This window comes from Brachyistius frenatus, unplaced genomic scaffold (assembly GCF_029030835.1).
Source record: "Brachyistius frenatus isolate BFR_SWC_R1_liver_20210118 unplaced genomic scaffold, ASM2903083v1 Contig_15, whole genome shotgun sequence".
Classification (NCBI taxonomy): Eukaryota; Metazoa; Chordata; class Actinopteri; family Embiotocidae; genus Brachyistius; species Brachyistius frenatus.
Genome location: NW_027210614.1, coordinates 4726732 through 4745445, shown reverse-complemented (window position 1 = coordinate 4745445; position 18714 = coordinate 4726732). Strand labels below are relative to the sequence as shown.

Here is an 18714-nt window from a genome sequence, read left to right as displayed (position 1 = left end):
TTCTTGTTGAAATTTCCACTCACCACTTGTCTTCAATGAGGACATAAACTGCATTTAATCTGCGAGCGCACCTTTCTCTGCTTTCACCTTTACCTTTACTGGCTCCTCGTAACTTATAGATAATTTACATTCATTACTGAAGGTCATCATTCACACACTCAGTTTACTGTCCACACTGAAAGCACTGCACTGAAACAATTAACTTCACTGTGAATTTAATAATTACAGTACAAAAAAGTAAGTAAGTACAAAAAAGTAAGTAAGTAAGTACAACCCCCCCCCCAAAAAAATAAAAAAATTCTAATTTACCCCAGACATTTTTTTTCTGTATTATGCTCTGTAAAAACAAAGTTTATTTATCAGCGCACATCAGCTGACATACATGTTAATATTGACATATCTGTGATAAGCCAATATCAGCTGATAAAATTGGCTGGTCAATACATCAGGGCTCCATTAAACACAGTGTATGATTCTGGAATACTGGAAAGGCCATCACTGACAAACTGGAGAAGTACTGATAATTTCTGAGGTAATAAAAAGGCCCTCTTTGTTTATTTCTGTGCCTTATTTGAGTAGTTTATACAAATTCCCTGTAGAAATATATAGTAATACACCTTTTTGAGTATTTTAGCCCACTACAGCACAGACACTGGTTAGTACAAGATTTGCTTCATTTATAGTCTCACCCACTCTATTGAGGAAATATCTATCAAACACCATGGATATAATAATTTCTCTGGTCTAGAGATTCTCTCCAATGTGAGTCTTCATATGAATGATTAAATGGGAGCGGCGGATGAATCTTTTATCACACGCAGTGCAACTATATGGCCTCTCCCCTGAGTGAGTTTTCATGTGGCGCGTTAGATTGGACTGGGCGTTGAATTTCATATTACACACAGCGCAACTGTACGGTTTCTCACCGGTGTGAATGATTGCGTGCTTGATAAGGTCTGCTTTTTCTCTGAAGTTTTTGCCACAATCGGTACAGCTGTGAGGTTTCTCCCCCGTGTGGATTCGTATGTGGGCGTTCATGTTTCCAACCTGTGTGAATCCTCGGCCACAAAAACTACACGTGTATGGTTTCTGTCCAGAGTGAGAGTTCATGTGCGTCTGCAGATATGAGCGCTGAATGAAGCTTTTACCACAGACAACGCAGCTGTACGGTTTCTCTCCTGTGTGTGTCTTCATGTGGCGAGTCAGAATGGATTTAATCCTGAAATTCTTGTTACAAATGCTGCAGGCGTACGGTCTGTCTGCTGCCTCACCAGATCTCTGTGGTTTCTTCCTGTGAACACCTGAGTGAAGTCCTCCACCGTCTCTCCATTCATTGTCACTTCCTTCACTTATCTGACAGTCACTAGGTGACGCTGATGCACCACAGTCTTCTGCAACAGGCGTCGATGAGCGGCCGGGCAAAGGCTCTCCCTCTTTATCTTCAACCGTTTGGCTTCGATGTGGTGAATCTCTTCCACCCTCATCACTTCTTTGCACATAAATTATATTGAACATAGAGTCTTTGGTGTCAGCCTCCTCCTGCTTTTCACAGGCCTGAGCTGTCCACACGTCCACCTCCTGTTCTTCTTTAATGTGCGGAGGCTCCTCTTCATCGTCGCACAGGTCAGTCTTCTTCTCAAAGTGGTCCTGCTCAGGGGAAACATCCGCTTCCTGGACAGAGGTCTGCAGGGGGGCTGGACAGTAACACGCAGCAGAAAATTATATTAGGGTGTCATTTCATGAGATACACATTTTGTTTTGCATATGTTCAACAGGAGCTAAACAAGACAGGCAAACCATTGACACGTGTTCCACTATGTGATCAACGCACAAATGCAAGGATATAATATATTTAGAGGTAAGAATTATCTTAACTACCACACTCATTGTTTTACAACCATTTGTATCATACAAGTTGAAATAATAGTATGCACAATTTATAAGTTTACGTTTAAAAGCAGTGACTGAATACACACGGCTTTTTATAAGATGTCAATCTTCAACAATGTGTTGTATTTTGTAAGCTTTTTATATTATTCATTGTGTCAAATCTTCATCTAAAAAAATAACTCAAGCTGTCAGATAATTGAAGTGAAGTAGAAAGTATAATATTTCCCTCTGAAATGGGGTGCAGTGGAAGTATAAAGTAGCCTGCCACCAAATAAGAATAAGTACAGAGCAAGGAGTATACTTAAATACTATACTTAAGCACAGTAGCTACTTGAGTAAAGGTAGGCTACTTAGTGACTGGAACATTTGTTATGAAAATGATTGTGGACAGGATGTCTCTTTCTGATGACAAAGTAATAAATAAGCTTTTCCAAACAGCTTTTACCTTCCTGCCCTCACTCCATTCATCTAGTTTATTCCTTCTCAAAGCTGTCAGACTGACAGGAGAGCAGTGGAAGTCAATCAAAACATAACGATGAGAGGATAAAAATGCTTTCACGCCCAGTGCGGTTAAATACATCGAGAAACCGGTTTAGTGCTACATTTTGGCAGTGCCAGCCATTTTGCATCCCCCTCCTCCATTCAGGGATGCAAAATGGCGCTACATGCTGGCTTTTGTACCACATTAACTATTTCGGGGATACGACTGCAGGCTGAAGCCTAACAAATACACCTAAACAAATAGTAAAAAAATTTAATTTTTTAAAAACCATCCCGAGTGGTGTCGTGAGGTTAAAGTTTACCTGAGTGTGTCCTTGCGTTACCTGTCGGCCTCCCCAGCTGTTGTTGCGCCATGCGCTGCTTTGAACAAAACACTTCCTCCTCGTAGTCTTTAATAGTTTTTTCAAAGAGGCTGAATATCTCATCGGCGGCTGCCTTCAGTCGGTCATTCACCAGATACTTTAGTTGTTCTGTTTTGAACATTTCCGCGGGTCTGTGTTTTGACGGGCTGACAGCAGGAAGGTGGTTGTTTGAGTTGCCAGATATCGCGAGATAAATACGCAACATCAACCATCCAATTAATCCCTAAACAGGGATTCCCACTCACTTTGTAATTTACCAATTAAAACTGCTAATGAGTAATCAAGCTTTAGAAATTGAATACATTTAAATAAATGTTAAGCTCTCTTAAATAATATAGTTGAATGTGATTTTTGTGTCAACTATTAAGCCTGTGCTGCACCAACCCAAACAAAATCTATTAAGTAGACAGACAGAAGCCCAAATACTGCAACGAGAACTTAAGGGGGTAAAAACTTCCGTGATTAATGTGAACTGTTAAACTTGTCCATAATGTGTTAACCGTGCTTGTATTAGACGGACAAGGCAACACGAGAAGAGGATCACAATGGACCGAGGTCCTCTGCATGATGGAGCTCTGCTGCCACCTACTGGCCATAAAGTAAAACAGTGAAACAAGCCCTCGGGAAATGCCATGTGTTTGAAGGCTATGTCAGCAGTGGTGTTGCCAGTTTTATCAGGTTATATGGATATTTACTATGCAAGCGTAACAAATTTAAAACAGTTAAACAGGAAGAAATGGAACAAATTCAGCATTGATTCATTTTATAAAATTGCTTTGCTTATGGTTGAAATGAACCATTATTTGCATTTGCAGCGGTTGACCAGTTGATGACAGCAGAGATCCAGGTAAAACCCACAGTCTGCGTCACACTCAACACAGCAGATGATTTCATTAACTGTACAGTCTGCTTCAGGCAGAGCTGCAGCCACAACCTAAACTTTTCAGCTAAACCAGGATACACTCGATACAATTTTTTTTTTAAATTCTTAGCATGTCTTTCCATTTTCTTCAAAACCTGACTCAAACATCCTGATCATCAACTCAACTCATGTTGCTGTCATTTAACGTCACTCTTATGTTGTTCTAAAAACATTCTTCTCATCTAAAATATACCACAAGTAATACTATCGCATCCTTTCATAAATCCATAATGAAACATATCAAAATTATTTGTAGACAAATTGTTATTGTTATGCTTTATGTTGAATTGTTTTATTTTACTTCACTTATAATTTTGTGGCTTTAAATATAGAACAATTACCACCCCATACTATTTTCAGTTAGTCTGTTTCTTTGTGTCTCTGTCAGGCTTTAGAAAAATACCAGCAATACCGTGAGCTATTTGTTTAGACATGAGGATTAAGGTCCACTGTTTCAGTTTGGTCAGACAATAACATACCAAAGAGGGGCCCACACACAGCAGAGCAGAGACCAGGACAGCCCCCTGTAAAATTTATATTATATGCCAGTGTGACAGATCCATACACACCAGCTCGGTCTGCACAGGCCCCACACTTCTCTCTATTTACTCCAGTTACCATCCGGCTGATATTAAAACGCACTTTAATGCCAAAACATTACTGAGTTTTGACATCTGGTTTGTGTCCTCAGCTGTCAGCCAAATCTGCATTGAAAAAAGGAGAGTAAATTAAGGCTTTTAAAATGAATGTGCTATTAAGTGGTACTTGTGAATCTGTCTGGCATCTTCCTTTGAGACGTTAGAGCTCAGTGCATGTTTACACTGTATACAAAATGAGTATAACTTATAAAAGAGTTCTTTGGAAGTGAGGATGAAAACAGAGATCACACTTCATTGCTCTTTCTTTCATTTTCTCTCTGTCCTCCTGGAAGTTCAGCTGTCATTAAAGCACAGTGCAGTAACGCAAGCAACAAGACTGACTGTATTAAACACAAGAAAGAAAGAATTCTGGTATCACGCATAGCATTTTATTGTCATTGTTTATGTTCCTCATTCTGCACTTTCAGTAATCCTGGATCATACCCAGACTGTGTGGCATCTTTGCACTGGCAGCCTGCCTATTCATTTTATTCAGTTGAATGTTAATGTCTGTTGATAATCTCCTTTGATCAGGTTGTCACGTTACTGTTTCTTCGCTGAAATCATTATCAATGTGTCTCTAATACCACACTACGTGTTATGTGTTACGGATTAGTTTATTAAATATGATATGGTAAGATTAGAGTGTAGTAAAATACTCTACTAGTTTCAGTTGCAGGTGAGTCAGCTGGTGACACAGAGTGAAGTGGCAAAAGAAATGGCGCTAACATGGATGCCATAGAAACACTTATGATGGTTTTCTGTCTTTCTCAGATGTCACAAATTAGCCTGTTTATTGCCCAAATAGTAAACACTGATTTGAAGTGGTCAATAGCTGCACACACTGCAGATTGTACCTAATTGCTTTTTTGTTTCAATTTCTGACACCTTGAAAATGAAGAGTATTTTTCAAAGGGATCAGTTTTACTTTGGTTCTGACTTGTGGCTTGAGTCACAGGTGAAGCCTGTTGTTGATTTGAAACCTGTTAGCATGACTTTGCTGCAGGAGTCCATACCTCACCCTGTTTGTGAGCCTCCGTGATGCATTTACCAAGAAGCTACAGGTCTGCGAGGGATTAGGATCACAGGCAGTAAACTCGGATGTTTACTGCTTATTAACACGATTTGACCCACTCCTTTACAGACTCATTCATTCACTAATTCTTCAGTAGTGTTTTCATCTGTCTTTGTTTCCCTGCCTCGCTACCATTTCCTCAAAAGGTCACAGCCAAATTTAGAGAATTAAAGAAAGAAAAAGAGACAGAAGCAAAAACAGAGAGGTAATTAGTCTTCAGTAGACCCATTGACCTTTTGATCCCTTTCTACATATTAATGATCAAGCTTTTTTATTGTGCCCAGTCATGTGTAGCTCATTAAACACTCAGTGGTTTCGGTGTTTCTAAGTCTGGACTTTCACATTTAGAACTCCACAGGGCAAAACAAAACTTTGGGTGTTGAACCTTCAAGAAAACAATCTATGTGGTGGCAGGGTGTGGTTTGGCTCAGCTGCAGGAGGGACTGATTGGGGGAGTGGTTCAGGGGGTGCCCAGAAGAGGCTTAATTGGCACAGCTGCAGGCAATCACTGGTTTGTCTCTCGCCACATAAAGCAGGCTGGCTGGCTGCTTTGAACCTTAACAGGGTATGTCTGATATATTGCACAAGGTAAGCAAAGTAAAAGTAAAGCCTTAAAATCAAAGATTTTTAAAAAAAAAATTTTATAGCAGAATGTTGTTGACTTTTCTAGCTGTTCTGCTCTGGCTGTTTTTCTAAGGAATACTCGTGCAGTAATTCTTTTGACGCTTCACACCCGTGCTCAGCCTTATAAACCACTGCTATAAACTTGTTAAGGCTGCTGCGGACTTTACAGCAGTCTGCCAGGAGCAGGTGCATGATGCATTTATTGCATTAAATTGTATCAAACATTAGATTACTGTCATGCAAGCAGGAGGAGCTGCAGAGCTGAGTTACCCCTTCAGAAAATGAGGGAGCCTTTGGGTGAACTGCAAGCTGGGAATTCAGCTGGAATTTTTCTCTAAATGTTCTGAGAATATTAGGGAATGTTGTAGTAATGTTTTCAGCAGGAAGTTTTTGTTGTTGTTCCCAGAATGTTCTTCCTAAACATTGCATAATGTCGTCTAAAACCATTCTAAGAAATATTTAGTGAGATATTTTTGTTTTTCATTTAAAAAAAATATATCTCAAACATTTTAGGAATGTTTCATTATCAGAATGTTCCTAAAATGTTTGATGCAGCATTTTTTTTTTTTTTTTTAAAGCTCCCAGACTGATATAATTCGGATAGGTGCTTTGAATATAATGGACAAATGTTTTAGGTTGGTTTTAGAGAGCGTTATTCTACCGTTGAGAACATTCTGGGAACATAAACAACCTTCTTGCTAAAAATATCCCTCGAGCATTGCACCATTTCAAGCAGGGTAATATCCAGGAACTTTAAACGTGGACTTCTTTGTGAAGTGCTGTGTCTGTAATATGATGCAAGAAAAACATCTAAATGGATTGTATTCGATGTATCATTGTGATTATAATATAAGAAAATGTTAAGTAAAATATAATTTTAAGATTGTTTTGATCTTTAATGAATGCGCTGTTTATGTAAAGACTTATGTAGGAGTTTGACATAATTGTCATTTAGGGTTTAACTGACTCAAAGTCAAATGGTGTAAAATGTAGGTGTTTTTTTTTAACGTTTTATAAAAACCTATCAAAATTTGTTTGTATGCGAGTGTGTGTGTGTATGAAAGTATTGCTGTTTTTAAAATGTGACAACATTTGCTTGTAGTGTTTCCCACACATCAGCCCAACAGATAATCACTTCCTGACAACTACAAATATGGTTATTTGAAAAGATTTTAAACTGTTTTGTTTGAACTAATGTACTTGGTTACAGTACTGTATACTGTTTCAATAAGTTTTCTATATACATGTAGACTATATATTTTTTTAAAGTTTGTATACATACAACTTGGAGTCACAAGAACAGCACTCTACCAACTCTTAACTTCAACTTTGCATGTGCTAATGAGTTTTCATGACCTGTCTATACATGTTGGTGCTGGTGGGAGGTGTGTCCTGTGCACTAGGTTTTTACAGTTGCTTGTAGTTTTTTTTTTAGACGTATAAATATCGTGTGGAATTAATCAAAGGCTGCACATTTTTAGCCTCTTCCCAACAAGTTGAGTTTTCATTAACAACTGTTTTTCAATGTAAACTTAGAAATTAAAGATTTAATTTTTGTTTTACAAAAATATGTCATTGTATTATCTTAATGAATAACTGACTCTTCTGTTTACGTCTTCCATGTGGTGCTTTTGTTGGCTGCCCTTTTGAATTTTTTTTGTGGAGATTTCTGGTAAATATCTGGCTCAGCCCTCGTAGCAAAATACAGATAAAATGCTATTAAAGGAATACAGTGGTAGTAACTCTATTTTTCAGAACATTAAAGCGGATAATAGTTATTTGACTTTTTGCCCAGTTACTGTGAAGTTGTCTTTTGCAGGAGCACAGTATTAAAGACCATTTATTTCTACATTATCATATTCTCTTAGTACAACCACAACCATTGATTTCTGCACCAGAACAGCTCCATCAAATCAGGTAAAAGTTGAAAAAAGTTATTAAATGAGAAAACAACGTTGCTCAGTTAATTTACCACATTCATCATTGAATTGAAGTTGCTGTGCTGGTTTCCCCTGAGGTCACACAGCTGCCTTTCTTCTTTAAATAGTGTAAAAACCTTTCTTTTAAGAAAAAGAAAAAAATTATGTTTTATAAGAACAAAAAAAAAATTAAGAGCTTATAAAGGTCAAAATTCACAGTAATGAACAGTGAGAGTTAATACCAGAATGTCATTTTGGCCAAGGAGGAAAGGCAGGTCAATCAGCTCTGACAGGTTCTTCACCTTGCTCTCATCTTGATGAGAATTACTTTATTAAAAAAAAAACCTCCCTGACACAAACGTATAAATCCACAATAAATGATCTCAAAGGTATTAAATGTGTGTGCTCATGTGCTCATGCTGAAACAGATATTACTGTGCATGCGTGTGTGTGTGTGCGGGCATGAAAGCATTGCTGTCAGTCTGTAACATGAATGAATCTGACCCATCACCACTCTCCTCTGTGGAGTGAGCCTAAACAGCAAATTAAATTAAAAAAATGTCATTCAGGAAGCTGTAATATAGTTGAAGGACTGAATAAAATGTCAAACCAATTTAATGGTAAATCTATATGTCAGCACATTACAAAACACCTCTCATGTCCCTCACCTTTTTTGTGCACTTATATACTGTCTTTAATTGTTCGGCCTTTTATATTTCCTCCTCTCAAATGAAATGAAAATGAGCTGGAGGTTGACCCTCGTATTGTCTCATTTTAAGAACAAATCTAATTCGCTTTAGACACAGGTGAAAACCTCAAACATTCAGGTTTAGGTTTAATCAGCCTGCCAGGGGCTGGGGTTCAGGGCTTTAAATATGGCAGGGGCCTTATTTTGGTTGCAAGTCTGTCAGTCCGTCTCAAAGGAAAACTGTGTGCAGGCACATGGAGCATGACCAGGGCGAAGCTGCTGCACCACACTGAGATTTCGAGTGAAAACTGAGTTTAACTGGGCAGGTTTTCTGCACTGGCCTCCACAGGCGTCAACACGTCGAGTCTGTTAGTCCTCGGAACAGGCTGCAGGGAGTGTGCTGCTAATGTATCTCTGATGTGGTTTATAGACATGTTCACGTTGGAGCTGACTTGAAATAATCATATCTGGTTTCTGCTAAGAGGAACAAGCAGAGTCATGGGCTAGTTGCAGTTTAAGTCTAAAAAGTCATTGTGCAGGGCTAAATGTCAGCCTCAGGCCAGACAGTGGGTAATCTACCAGACCAATGAATGTCCAGCACCGTCTCACATTATTGGACATAATGTCAGTTTGTTTGTGTGTGTGTGTGTGTGTGTGTGTGCCTCCAAACAGAGAAAAGTAGAGTATAAAACATGTTTATAGGCATAAAGATATCATTGCTCATCAGCTATATGCTACATGATTTCTGTTTTCTTAGAGAAAAATACTTTATTTGGAGCACAGAACTGTAGCTGTAAGTGATGACTCGCTCCATTTACACAAGGATCTCTTCATCTTAACCAGACTTTCTTTTCATGGTTAATATATTATACTTTGAAAGAAATGCTTTCCTGCCAGCTAACTTAATTAGAAAAACAGTTATTTAATGTCCTCATTAGCTCTGTGGTTGAACTTATTAGACACCGGCTAATAGCAAACAACCATTGTCTTACAAATTCATTATGTAATTTTGGACCATTTCACCATGTGTACCAATTTCAATAGCTTGTGGTGCACAGGCAGAAGAAGCTCCTTGACTGCCAACAATTTCACATCTGTCGTTATAGCGACACAGTGCTGCCTCCTATTAGAACATTACTGGAGTGAGAGGCTATAAAGGGATTTTGAGAGAAACTTTTGCTATTGCTGTTTTTACTGTTGCTATTTGAATGGAACAACAGACACATGAACAGTATTCTTTTGCAAGGGAAAAAAGTAAACTATGCTTTTGCCCTAATTCATTCTCTCCTTCAGCCTTAAGAGCTGCTTAAATCTGCTCGACCCTGAGATTAGTTTGTTTACGTGAATAGATATGTTATTTTGAATGCACTTTTTTTTTATGAGATAATCGAAAAGTCTTAGATAAAGAAAAATAAAGAAAATCATTAAATCCACTCTTGACAAATAAAACAGCGCAAACTGTGGGTGCAAGTGCAACAATTTGTTTGATTAAAAACAACTTGTGGCTGAGGGTGGTGCACACAATAAAAGCCAACAGATCGCAGATGAGAATTTGAATATTGTAAAAACTGTAAACTGCTCCTGACAAACTAACGATGTTAAGGTGGAATGAAAACTGTAAACAAGCCGTAAAACCTGTGAAATGTGAGATTTAAAGTGTATACTGTCTGCTTCTGTAAGCATGTCATGTGTGGTCACATGAGGCTGACTCTGCCAGATATCCATTTCTCTTCTTTGCTCCCTGTACATCTGTCTGCTCATGTGTTTTGATGTGAACAGCTGAAGAGGTGAAGTGAAAGTCAAGGAAAAGAGAGAGAGACAGACTGAGAAGATGTGCAGAAATTGCTGACGAACACAGATCGCCTCAAAGTTTCCCACTCGAGAGACAAAATGGAGAACCAAACACTGTTAGTGATGATCTGTCATAAATAAAAGAGACAGAAATATGAAGCCTAGTTATAATCTTGCAGTAACACATTTAGTATTCTCCTGGTCAAGGGAGAAAGAAGGCAGCACAGGCAGAAGATAAACAAGAAGACTGTATTCAACTGATAAAGCAAATATTTCTTTGAATGATTTTAAATGTCATACCAAAAACTATTAACTAAATTTCCCAAAATACGTTATTTCCTTAAACTTAATCACAAAAGACCCTCTGTGACTTTGCATTGCTGTCGATTGCAGATTTGATCAATAAAAGCACTTGAAATGACATTTGGGGAGGCACAGTGGTGCAGTGGTTAGCATTGTCGCCTCACAGCAAAAAGGTTCCGGGTTCGAATCCGGTCCTGGGCCTTTCTGTGCGGAGTTTGCATGTTCTCCCTGTGCTTGGGTTCTCTCCGGGTTCTCCGGCTTCCTCCCATCATCCAAAAACATGCACCTCAAGTCAGGTTACCTGGCGCCGCGCTAGTGGCAGCCTGTTGCAGCATCTCCCCCCTGAGAGCCCCCCTGCTGTAGCGAAGAAATTTCCCCTCGGGTATTAATAAAGTGAAATAAAAGAAAAGTTCACTACTATGGTGAACAGATCTCATATATTTGACTGCGAATGAGGCAGGATGGTTCTTGTCGTGTCTCGGCTTATCGGAGGAAAGATGTGACACATTTCATGCAAAAATTGCTCTAATACGCTCGGCTACATGATTACACTGTTTACTGGTTAATCTCGTGGCTTCTGTGACAACACTGCACATGAAACACTGTATGTGTCACATGATCCTGAGGTTTATCTAATGTTGTCGACGTGTTATTTGGCAACATGCTACATCATAACTACTTTGCTTTGAAATTAACCCTGAGACTGGGGATATTAATATCACCATTATTTAAGCTGTTTGTTGAGGGAACATGACAGAGGAACATGACCGCATCTTTCAAACCCAACAGCCTCGTCCTTCCTTGCAGGAAATGTAGTAGAACAATCCTCTCCTCTTCAGTGGTGGCCGAAGTAAAATATTGATAGGTTCCATTTAGCAGGAAGTCCTGCGAGCAGCAGGAGTAAGAAGAACAAGTAGACTAAAGTAGATAAACACTAAACCACTGTGGACACGTCCCGCTCATCATCAGGGCTCTTTCCACAAAAACTGCTCTTGTGTGTAAGCAGCTGAAGTTGTTGAACCAGGACCAAGTAATTCTGAATTGATATTCAGATGGTGTCTGTTTATGGTGTGGTTTGGTGATGTGTCTGAAAATATTTTTTACAAAAGCATAATCCAGCTTTAAGTCAACTAAAAAAAAATTCATTTTTAAAAGCCTGATTTTACATAATGGACTGATTAATGGAAATGCTGATTAAACATTATTCATGTTCTCGACATGAAGTAACAATAAAATGTTGTTTTTCTCAACTCTGTTTTTGTTAATGTTGCTCGCCACTTTAGCCTTCAATACTTAATTTTTTGAAGTGTGACATGTCAAGATAATTTTCATATTTTATTCTTTCAGACGAACACTTTTTATTTTTAAATTTCATGAACCTTTCATGTGTTTTTGATGAACTTTGATATCTTTTTTCCTGTCCTATTGTAATCATATGTTGACTGTTATGTTTTTTTTTATGCACCACGTTCTTGCACAGCTCACATCCAAGCATTGGTGACCATTTGTAACCCTGGAATGTAAACAACACTACTTTTGATTAAAATAATTGGATTTGTTTGAAGATATAAGTAGAAGTAATTTTGATACACTATTTTTTTGTCTGCTCTGTCATCATAAAAAGACATTCACAAACAAAATTTGGGCATGTTTACATGAAAAATTTAGACATTCAGGATGAAGCCTGCCCCAGAAAAAACACAATATGGTCTCAATCATCATTTATTAAACAGCCCAAGACTCCCAAAATTCCCTTTACATTAGGACCTTTAGTACTACAATCGGCTCAAAGACAAACCACGCAGCTCATTAAACAACGTTAAATCATTCTATTTTCCACCGTCAACCAGGCAAAGCATTTTGAAAATGTACTTCTTTCAATTTATGTTTCAATAAACGGGCAAGACTTCTAACTTTCAAATAGAGTTGATGCAGTTCCCACGAGGCCACCCTGTATGAACGAGTGCATGTACTGTATAGCACATGACAAATGAAGTAAACACAGCACATACTTATGGGAGGTGAGTTGAATGCTCTAGAAACTATGAAACTAACATCATTTTACATAAATGAATCATCTTACTCATTAAAAAGGCAACATTGGCATTTTGTGACTGAAATATTGTTTAAGTTGTGTATTTACAAAATATTCCTCACTGTACACATTAAAGGTAACAGGTATGGACTTTTTTGGTTGTAAATATTATACAGTACGCTAAAAATGAACTAAACATTTTATGAATGGGTCAATATATTTTTCTAGTTTCCATCAAAGTAGCTGAAATGTTTTGTGATGTCTCATTCATTTGCACAAATATCCCCTTTAACTCATCCTCATTAGATATGTCTGGTTTAATGAGACATGAAGTAACTTGAGTGGAGTCCACAGTATAATTATATCTACATGAATTAAAGGAAAAAAAAAATAATTCAAAATGCATTATACAAATCAAACATAAACATTTCTCACTGCTGTTTAACCAGTGAGAAGCTACTGTGCGTTAGTTTAAAATTGAAGCTGATTCTGTGTGAACAAATCCTTACTGTAAGAAGTAGGTAGTAAATGGAGCACATATCAACCAGTCAAGTATATACACAAATGTTTACCTTCAACCCACCTGCCAATAGCTTCACAAGTTACAATCAAATCGTGACCAAGTCGAAACATTACAACTTTTGAGGTCATTTCACAATGAACCAAATTAATTTGACATGGAGTATTTCATTTTTAGCCCTGATATGTGACCATGATAGTGAGAATATACACCTGGCTATTTGACCTCTGGTTTGAACTGGGCTACATTGGAAACTTTGGTTGAATGAAAGCACAAACTGAAAAAAGTTATAAAAAGTTGAAATGCTTGGAAAGATGTTTTTGCCATGATGTCGGTATAATATAACGTCATTAAACAATGTAGTGTGCACTCACATAAAAAGACACAACCTAAGAGATTTTAATATAGAAAACAAAGATCAGATCTATGGTCTCTGTTTCCAACTTCAAATCAAAACAAAATTCAGAAGCACATTAAATTCACATCAATCAATAATCTCAAGTGCAAACTGTTCATTTTAAAACCATACAGGATTATTGTGAAGGATGTTTTAAGGCAATTTCACCGACTGCACTGTACCATCTGCTCAGCCTGCTTTAATGTCTATCCACAAACCTGAGGGTCTGCACATCTGACATCAACTAAAACTACAGGTGTGACGACCCTTCCTGTCTCCTAGAAATTACACTATTAACTTATTTTGCCAAATCAGTTTTAACCGAGATGGAATTGGATAATATTCAATGGCAATGTTTTGTGTGTGCTTAGGAACAAATTGTGGAGAGGTTGTCTGGGTTGCTGAAGGTTATGCAAAGCACTTTAACACCAAAGAGGTTTGAATACCGAGTTCTGTTTTAGGTTTAGGCAACAAAAAACTTTGGTTAAGATCATGTTAATGAAGTAAACATGTCATTGCTTGTGTTTGAAATTACAAGGTTTTGAGATTTCATGTTTGTTGTGTGTGAACATTTTGTGACTAAGCAGATTAGATTTTTTTGAAACATTTCCTGTTCAGGTTGAACTGTGTGTCTCACTGACCGATTTGCTGTTGCTAATAAATATAAAAACTTGATTTCTTAGAGACAAGGTTGCTGTGCTCAACAATAAACCTGAGAAATCCTCTTGTTATAGCAGTGCTACTTTATTAGCTTTGTTTTCTCTTAAATCATAAAATAAAAACAATCATCTGACTGTCTGCTTTCTGACATCAGAAAATGGTGGGAACGGTTAAGGCTTTGCTTAAGAAAAATGTCTGTTATACATTTGCGCATTGAAGATAAAACTCATTGTAGTGGACCACACAATGAGCTGGCCACATTTATGGCCGTAAGGGGATGAGCAGGGTCAATATGTATTCAAAATCCCTCATTGTGAGTCTCAGACCTCAGCATATTCTATATACAAACAAGGCGAGCCTGACTGCTCTCACATGAAAGAAATAAAACTGACCTTATTCAGCATTTTAGGCTTTCATCCCTACTTCATCAGTGGCTGTGCAGAGAAGTCAAGTAATGGTTTAATCAGTAGAAAAAAAAAACCACAGGTATAAAAGCAAGCCAAAGCTGAAGATTGGGATTGTGTGCTGCAACTGAACAGACTTATGTCACAGTATGACACCAGTTGCAAAAGTGGCTGTGTTGGTGTGTGTGCTTTTCCTTGAGACTGTCTGAGGCACAATGCAGCTAATAGCACATGTATAAATGATTTCTGGTTTTCCACTCATCAATTAGGAAACTGATCTTCAGCTCAGTAGTTGATAATTAACAGAACAGTGGACGCTGAAAAGAAAATAGAATAATCTGGTTGCGGAACACTGTGAATGGGAGTGTTGGCTGGAGTCCATTTTATTAGAAGTTGTTTTCTGTCTCCATCAGTCAATCTCTGGCATACATTTAAACCATTTGGCCATGTGGCCCTGCTTCTTGGTTGTTCTTTTGTGTATGTTTGAGTCCAGCAGCCCATCCGTGTAGTGACCGTACTCACTGATGGCGTCTTCAACACGGGTGATATAAAGCCAGCTGACTACCACACCGAAGAACTGGACAGGGACAGAGATGGATAAGAAGGAAGGGAAGAAAGGTCACCATGAGTGCTTTTAATTAGTTACGTGTCTCAATTGTGTCTTAACCTCTCAGCTAAACCCCTCCAATGTAAGATGTGAAAACAACATTAAAGTAAAAGATGTAAGAAAAACAAAGATGGAGGAAACTTGCAAAATTAGACATCCTTTCTTCGAAACCATCATCCAAAGTGAAATCAGTTTTTAGTAACAGCGATACAAACTATTCAGCTGATTAGTTCGTAGGTGTTATTAACTTCAGATGTTTTGGAGTTTGTGTTATCACAGATAACAAGATGTACTGTCTAATCAATCATTATCAATTATTTATTCATTCAATTATTTTGTTAACAGGTCCATTAAAACCACATTTTGCTACGCTTAAATTACTGCCCAGACACAGAGTAGAAACACAGTAGGACACAGTATGGATTGACATAAGGCTACGAATGTGTGGTATCGGTTCATGCTACATACTTGTCCTTCTACAAATAAACAATAAATAAATAAATACACAAGCAATGCTTTGTTTATTTATATTTTGTATCTGCTTCTGTGTAAATTCATTATGTCATCTTAATAATAAAGGTTAAGATGAGGCTTTCTCAGAATTTGGTAGCTTTTTTTAAAAAAAAAAAGCACAAATAAATATATATACTTTTTTCTTGATGCACAATATCCAATTATCAGTGCCATAGAAACCAATATAAAACTCCATTGATGAAGCATCAGATGTAGCATCAAACCAGATTGTTAATAGGTTTGATAAAAGACCTCAGTGAAAGGATGGTCTTGTGTAACTTCGCTCATGTCTCTTTTCTCCTCGCTCAGAACAGAGCAGAAATAACGGGGCTGAGGCAACCTTCATAATGGGGGACCTGATGGATTAGTTTTTGAGGCAAATAAAGTGTTACGATTGTACAGACTGGGCGACTGACTGACAGATTCTATCTTTCCTAAAACAGCTCTGTGAAGTCCAGCATGCTTATTACAGTCCAACACAGTGTACATTCACGTACTTATACATATAATCCTGTCTGGCATTTAACATGTCATATGATTTGAAATTATGTAAGAGAAAAAAAAAATGATATGAATGAACAGGGTTAGATTAATAATGTAAATGCACAATGTACAATGTAATGTGGATTTCTCAGTGTCCCAGTAGCTTCTGGATAATGTTCTTTTAATGCTAGAAAAACACAGTCAGACAATTTCAAAAATGCTTTGGTTAAAATGTACATTTTATGCTCAGATGTACCTTTTTTTATTTTATTTTTTTTAAATGGGATTACTTTTTCCAATAGTTTGATGTATCAAAGATTTTGCCTGTTTGATCCAAATGCACAACAAACCTAGATGAAATGGACCAGCATGCCCAGCATTTTGTGAAAATTGCACTTGTTACTTTAGCAGTGTGGATGCAGTGGAGCTGTCAGATGTGCCTGAGTGGTGAGGCAATTTACATGCTCTACCATTTAGTCATCCGAGTTGCATTACACGCTGTTGAATATGGATAAATGTTTTATTACACTGTGCTTCTGATACTCACGGACATGCAGAAAGTAGCTGTTCACTTGATTAATCTCTACCAGCTGTGAAATTCTGGCAAATACTGCAGAAAGTGGAAGTTGCTCTGTGAAAGTCACAGGTTCAAATAACACAACACCGCAAATGTACCTCTGAATATCAAACAGATTTCCAACATATAAATATTTTTGTTTTTCACAGTATGCAGAGCGCTTAAATCTGGTGTCTGTTGAGACATTTCCACACATGCCGGCTGAATGAAAATTGGGCATGCTCAGTGGGAAAACCAAGCGCATGAGAGACTTTAACTGGCCAACTTCCAGTTTTTACCAGATGCTAACTTGAATGGGGTTAAAATAATTCAATCATGCGGCATCTCTTGACTTTCCAAATATCATAAGACCAAATGTATAAAATTCGGATAGTGAGACGAGTCATTTTGCGGGAGTTGTGACACTCAAAACAATTCATACACAATTTTCAAGCTGTAACAGTAGCGACAGAGTAGGTTACAGTGGAGGCTATGACATGAGCAAGCGTCAACTGTGTTTTTGTAATTAATCTCACTGGCAGAAGGACGGGACAAAAGATCTATAATGGAGGTATAAACACAGTCACATTGTGGCTCCTCATCTTCCTTTTGGGGACAAAATACAAACCACCACGATGTAAACGAGAACATTTCAGGGTTAAGACTTGGCTTCGGGTTAAAGTGGAAAACATAACCGTTTGCACTCAGCGTCATACATATCACACTGACTGTTGAGAGAAATGAGTGAGTTTATTTGTGGGTGTTTGTGTGTACCTGAGGCAGTAGGATCCCTAAAAGCAGTCCAGCCATAGTCTTATAGTTGTCCATCAGCCAGAGGAAGAACGCATCAGTGCAGCCTCGGATGTGGATGATTTCAATCAAATTCAAACGCTGCGAGACACAAAACTCACATTTGATTTAAATACTTCGTGAAAGTTAAAGGCAACATCCTTTTTGTTCTTACAGAAATATAAAAGCTTTATATCATTTGTTGATTTTTATCTTGCTTAAATTCATCACTGTGAGGTCATCATGATAGTTGTCCTCGATACTTCAGGGAAATATGGCAGTATTAATGACAACGACACAGTAGCAGCTACATACAGTCACTACTGGGAAACATCCAGCTGTCAGTGAGACAACACTACTTGTCCAGCAACTGTCCAGGGTCTTAAAATAATTGTCTGTAACTGCCAGCTGAAATTATTTAGCTTTGGATGTCACAGCTGACGAGAAGCACAATGAACATTTTAACAAATAATAAAAAACGCCTTTTTTAAATTCAGTCAGATAAGTCCGTCTTTGAGGTCTTACCTCCTTCTCCAGCACCTTGTATCCACACAAAGTGTTGGCCACTTCATTAGGCTGGAGGGAAGAGAAGAAGAGATAACAGGATAAAGTGAAGAGAAAAAGAAGTGAGTGGGAGACAGAAGAGCATTTTCTCTGAGGAGGGTTTGAGTGATCATAATTTTGTAAGCGATTATAAAAGATTCACTGACTTTATTTGAGTATATTAATATGTGAAGGTAATTAGGCGGGTTCAAACCTTCACCACCACCATCCGAAAACATGCATGTTACAGTAATTAGTAATACTAAATTGTCTGTAGGTGTGAATGTCAGCGTTCGTGTCTGTTTTTTTCTGTCTTTCTGTATTGGCCCTGTGATGGACTTCGCCCACAGTCAGCTGGGATAGGCTCCAGCACCCCCGTGACCCTTTTCAGGATAAAGCCAGTATAGATAATGGGTGGATGCAAGGTATAATTCATAGTAAGGACGAAGGGATAACTCACAATACCAGACTGTCACCACATTTTATGATTCTGC

General features: G+C 37.9%; 2 protein-coding genes across 2 annotated transcripts in view; both read right to left on the bottom strand.

Annotated features, from left to right (window-relative positions):
- Positions 1 to 279: 279 nt before the first annotated feature.
- Positions 280 to 2887, bottom strand: LOC138617989 (zinc finger protein 771-like). Its single transcript, XM_069693391.1, has 2 exons — positions 2694 to 2887; positions 280 to 1694 (listed from the first exon to the last, which is right to left on the bottom strand). The coding sequence occupies exons 1-2, from the start codon at positions 2872 to 2874 to the stop codon at positions 745 to 747; spliced, it is 1131 nt and encodes a 376-aa protein (XP_069549492.1). The 5' UTR covers positions 2875 to 2887; the 3' UTR covers positions 280 to 744.
- A 9532-nt stretch (positions 2888 to 12419) lies between these two features.
- Positions 12420 to 18714, bottom strand: part of tspan15 (tetraspanin 15) — a 31598-nt gene continuing 25303 nt past the window's right edge. Inside the window, exons 7-9 of the mRNA XM_069693700.1 lie at positions 18203 to 18253; positions 17663 to 17779; positions 12420 to 15306 (exon numbers count right to left, since the gene is read on the bottom strand). Of these exons, the coding sequence (XP_069549801.1) occupies positions 15139 to 15306; positions 17663 to 17779; positions 18203 to 18253 (336 nt within the window). The 3' untranslated portion in view covers positions 12420 to 15138. The remainder of the gene's footprint in view (positions 15307 to 17662; positions 17780 to 18202; positions 18254 to 18714) is intronic.

Bases quoted from the DNA above. Each gene is read 5' to 3' on its own strand.
- LOC138617989 (XM_069693391.1), bottom strand. From the start codon at position 2,874: ATGTTCAAAACAGAACAACTAAAGTATCTGGTGAATGACCGACTGAAG. The intron at 1,695-2,693 runs GTAAACTTTAAC...GTTACTGTCCAG, and splicing joins TAACGCAAGGACACACTCAG to CCCCCCTGCAGACCTCTGTC.